General features: G+C 42.3%; 1 protein-coding gene across 1 annotated transcript; it reads right to left on the reverse strand.

The window, feature by feature from the left end:
- Positions 1–222: 222 nt before the first annotated feature.
- fdx2 (ferredoxin 2) lies at positions 223–2843 on the reverse strand. The gene is made up of 5 exons (XM_076292154.1): positions 2660–2843; positions 2289–2337; positions 2023–2129; positions 1764–1851; positions 223–1368 (listed from the first exon to the last, which is right to left on the reverse strand). Exons 1-5 carry the CDS (start codon positions 2841–2843, stop codon positions 1212–1214), a joined length of 585 nt encoding a protein of 194 aa, XP_076148269.1. The 3' UTR covers positions 223–1211.
- Positions 2844–4802: the final 1959 nt, after the last annotated feature.

Consider the following 4802-nt stretch of genomic DNA (forward strand, 5'->3'; position numbering starts at 1 on the left):
AGTTGATTAAATTTGGATTGGGTCCTTAGCTTTTTCATTGTGTAAGCTCATGTCACCAGTGCTTTACGTGACCAATGCACCTAATGTCTGGGTGGACTGTTAAGTAATTATAAATAGGCCTAATGCGAAGTTACAAATGCTTTAAATGCATTGGCTGTTGGGTCTGTGAACTTACACATGCAATCATAAAATACTCAATAATACAGCACAAGTTTAATATAATCTTATTTAAATCCTAATTTTATTTGTAATTGCATTACTTGTACACAAGTAATGGTTACATTGTGCGCACTTATGACAGTTACAGTACAACTGAAAAACAGGAAAGAACAAAACATTGTGGCTCAAGCAACAGCTGAAATACTGCCTACATGTGGTTCCTGCTGAATTATAATGAAGTTATATGACATTATATAAGTTAATGACACTATTAAAAAGGCGCAAGTAGCTGTTAAATGCACTGACTACACAAGATGAATCTTCTGTCATACACTGACCACAGAAGTCTACACAGACTGGACCAGATTCAAAGTTCAACTTGTCAACTTCACTAATCTGTAGTGTAGACTATCTGACTAACAAGCTGCATGATGGTTTTAGGGGTGGGAATGGGATACACACAACCCTGCCTTGCAGCACAGTATTATTCCAAGTGGGTAAAGTGGCAACTTGCATGGTCACAAATGAGAGAGCAGAGGCTGTAGTGTGCTATGCTGTCTAAAATGATGGCAAAGACAAATGTTGAGGACTGTTGTAACGTTTGTGCGTCTGACTTTTTGGATCGTTTCACCAGTCATAGCAAGGAATGTTCCTTAGTATCACTCACAACACAAAATGCCTGAGACGGTTTCTTTTGTCACTTCCTGCCAAAGAACAACAGTAGTCTGTGTTAACAGTGAGTTTTGTTTTGCACAATAGTTGGGGTTTGTAGGGTCTTGTGTTAGGTGTACACAGTAAGTGATAAACTCATAATTTGACCTTTTCACTGCAACACATCATGTCTTGACATACATTTGTAAGTAGAGAGTCTTGAACCAAACGGAGAGGTTTCGGGGACTTGATTTTCCTTTGGGTTCAGCAGCTAGAAACCGGCAGTGCGTCGGGGTGACCTGCTGGCTCCACATCCCAGACCACCAACAACCTGGCCTCATTTCCTCCCGCCTCAGCCTCGACCTTTCAACTTTCACGCCCAAACAAAGTTCACCCTCAAATCAATGAGGCTTAGGAACGTGGCCGTCCACATAGAAGTTGCGGGTGACCTTGGGCAGCGTGAGCTCCATGCCGTCCAGCTCCTTGGTCAGGATAATCTGGCAGCCCAGGCGAGAGTTCTCCTGCAGCATGGGGGCCATGTCCAGCATGTCGTCCTCCCTACACCACACCGAAACGGTCAAGTTAGTGGACAAACGGCAAATTACCCGAGTGGGTTTTACATGAAATACCTCAAGTATGACTGAATTAAAGTCCACATAATTGTGTCATAATAACAGTGAGACGTTTTAAGGCAATCAAGTTACAAGTTCAAGCCACTAAGTTACACAATCAAGACATTCACTGACAGAACTGGTCATTACCAAAATACTGTATCGGCCAATCAGGCTGCTAGAATCAATCACATGCTGGTAGTTCCAGTATACAGCTGATTCATTATGGGTCAAGACATGAAGCATTGTTTCTGCTTGGACAAATTATAACCAATTTGTCTGCATGGCATTTCACATTCAACCAGTATTTAACATTTAGCATGAACATGAGCAGTAGCCTACCTCTCATCTGGGTCGGGCAGCTTATCGCAATAGTCTCCATTTACATACACATGACATGTTGAGCAAGCTAAAGACGCTTCACAGGCTCCTGAAAAAGGACACAAACCACACATCCTTCAGTAAGGCTGCTGCTGATCAAATTTGAGATTTTGTTTGTTAATTTCAGTTCCCACTTGACACCTGAAACACAGACACTTTGAAAGCATGACCCTGAATAGCCATTAGTAATTGACTGCTGACAGTCCAGTGTGACACTCACCTTCCAATTCAATGCCGTGCTTGTGAGCAAGGTAGAGAGCGTTGTCACCGACTTTGGCCTTGACCGGTATCCTCTGTCCAGATCGGTCTACGTAAACAACGTTGACTCTAAAAGTAACGAGTAGAAGTGCAAACGAACTTCAAACCAAAACAGGTAAACATTTTCACTTCCAAAAGACGTACCGTTACATATCACCTTCTGATGGAAAAAGTGAATGTGGCAATTTGCCATGAACGTTGTCTGACTGATGTTATTACGTTACTTACACATCCTCTGGATCTTCTGCATTAGTATGATCTTCTATGTGGTAACGAGCTGTAGAATCAGGGAAACAAATCAGTTCAGTTGAGTGGAACAATAGGTCAGCGAGAGCAATAACAAGACCATTTCACAAAAAAATCACCATGCAATGACGTTACGCAAGCATCCGTTCATGTAACCACATTTCGTTGTGACATTTGACAACATGCTTTTAAATATTGGCCTTACAGCTTACAAGTGTTGGGTATTGTTACCGTGTTAAATCAATAACTTGATTCAGAAAACATGTTGCATTTACGTTTCGTCCATAACAAGTTCGCTAACTTATAAATAGCTAGCAGTCAATTTTATGTTAGCGAATGCTAGCGTTACTCACTGATAGATGTCTGTAGATTCCTATTTGGCGTACGAAAACGATCTAAGGTTCCTCCTTTTGTCCTGCCTGTAATGGCATTCCTGCATAGACTGTTAAAAGGACAAACGCTACAGTCGGGTACAACTCTTGAAATTCTCAAAGTCAGATGCCCCATGCTCACACGGGCAGCAGCGGCAGCCGCCATGACAGTGTTTTGATCACGTGGTTCCAAGGTGCCAACAAAAAATAAGATCTGGATGATGACGTCTCAAATTTTAAAACGCAGACTCTGCTTCTTCTTCTTCACAGACTATAGCCTGCTTCTTTGACTGCTGCTATATATAGTGATATAGAAGTCACTTTATATTCTATCTAAAAAAATTATAAAATATGCACGTGAATGTGGAATGTAATGCATGTGGAATTAATAATGAAATAGCCTAACTGAAGTCATTGTTGTTTATATTGCATGTATCACTGACCTTATCAAAGATATATTCTTGTACAATATTTTAAACTCCAAATAAAAATAATAATTTTAAAAATAGCCAGTTCGAAAAAAATGTTACGAACCTCTACCAGCAGGGAGCGTTATTGTCCTAAAAATATTTGCTCCACCGTCTTGAATGGTAGGCTATCTTGAAATCCACCAGACTTGGGATAGCTCTGAGTTGCCCCAAAAAATAAGATGGTTGTCGACATGTTAGATCACTGACTGTTATGGCATACTGGCATACTAAAGCCAACGGTAAAAGACAAGCTAGTGATGCATGTGAGATTCAAGTTATGTAGGCTATATTTATACTTTAGGATAAAATTCATTTTCTCACAACAAACCGAGCCGAGTCTACCCTTGTGTAGACTTGTCAGAGACCCTCCAGCCATCTTCCCCTTAATGCCTTACCTGTCCATTCCTGAACATGACTTAGCCACCCTCAAGAGAACCAGGTGCAAACAGATGGAATCTCTGTAATGTATTGTGACAATCAAGGCCATTAGACAGCTATCAGCACCATTCAATACCCCTGTCTAATTTGCCTGTTTCTGCTGCTATGTCAAACCAAGTTAATTCATTTCTGTGTCTGGAGGGCCCTTTTCCACCCTATGTACTCAAGTGAACCTATCTAACTAAGGGTGGGCAAGTGCTTTAAAATGGATTTGATTGGGATAGTCACTGCCTGAGGCCTGATATAATACATATAACAATGCATAATGCAACCAGAGTTTGGGCTGCTCAGTTTGGGGATGTTATGACTGTGAGAGAGGCAGTAAGGGTGTTTTTTAACCCCCTCCACTGAACAAAATAACCCTGCCCCTGCCCCAGAATCACGTCCACCTGAGAGTGCAGAGGAGATGCCTGGCGGAGATAAGTCGCCTCGTGCATGTCGGGGCACACGCGAAGGTTTCCGTTCTTTACCTCAGTGTTGACCCCTGTGGGAGGGCAAGCCATGCATGCGCCACATGTTCTCACTGAGCCCTTGTCTAAACCAATCCCCACTCTCTTTATTTGTTCATGTGGAACTCATGCATATCCAAAGAGGGTTAACTTCCTGAAGTCCAGAGATGACAGGCATTCAGACAGGCGGGCAATGAAGTCCATTTCTTGTCACAACTGCGGCGCAATATATCACTCAAAGTGTTTGTTTTTACCTAATTTAGGACATTATGACATGGGAGGAATTTTCTAAGGGCGTCACTTTCAAAAAATCGTTTTGATTTTTTTAAGGCCGTCTTGATTGGTTTATTTCCTCAGGCTCAGGCCAACTTTTGTTCCCACCAATAAACACCACATGATCCTTGAATATACAGCACCTCCCGTTTACCGAGGACATTTAATGCCACTTAGATTTACTGCCAACATAAAAGTGACTGTAGGGAATCCTACATATTCTGAGCGAGGCTCAGGGACTCCACGCAGACAGGCCCCTGAACACTCTTAAACAACAGGAGAATGTAGTTCAGAGCTTTTATTCCCCCACGGTTACTCCCCAGATCATTGTTAATATAGCAGATAGAAGAATTTGCTTTCACCACTCTGTGGCGTGGCCTCTCTCTCTACAGACAAACGGGGACAGAGGAGGGGATGACGAAGGAGGGGGGGTGCATAGGAGCGCTCTGTTTCCTGTCGATGACAGGTGTTCTGGCACTGACCCTTGACCTGTGT

The sequence above is a fragment of the Alosa pseudoharengus genome, unplaced genomic scaffold, assembly GCF_046254945.1.
Source record: "Alosa pseudoharengus isolate Yale_2024_CS ecotype anadromous, Long Island Sound unplaced genomic scaffold, YU_APseudo_1.1 YU_APseudo_1.1_scf_1, whole genome shotgun sequence".
NCBI lineage: Eukaryota > Metazoa > Chordata > Actinopteri > Clupeiformes > Clupeidae > Alosa > Alosa pseudoharengus.

What these genes read in the sequence shown, in the direction of transcription:
- fdx2 (XM_076292154.1), bottom strand. Translation starts at nt 2,843, where the DNA reads ATGGCGGCTGCCGCTGCTGCCCGTGTGAGCATGGGGCATCTGACTTTG. An exon ending in GAATCTACAGACATCTATCA is followed by an intron (nt 2,338 to 2,659) that starts GTGAGTAACGCT and finishes CTGATTCTACAG; the next exon opens with CTCGTTACCACATAGAAGAT. An exon ending in GCACGGCATTGAATTGGAAG is followed by an intron (nt 1,852 to 2,022) that starts GTGAGTGTCACA and finishes GTCCTTTTTCAG; the next exon opens with GAGCCTGTGAAGCGTCTTTA.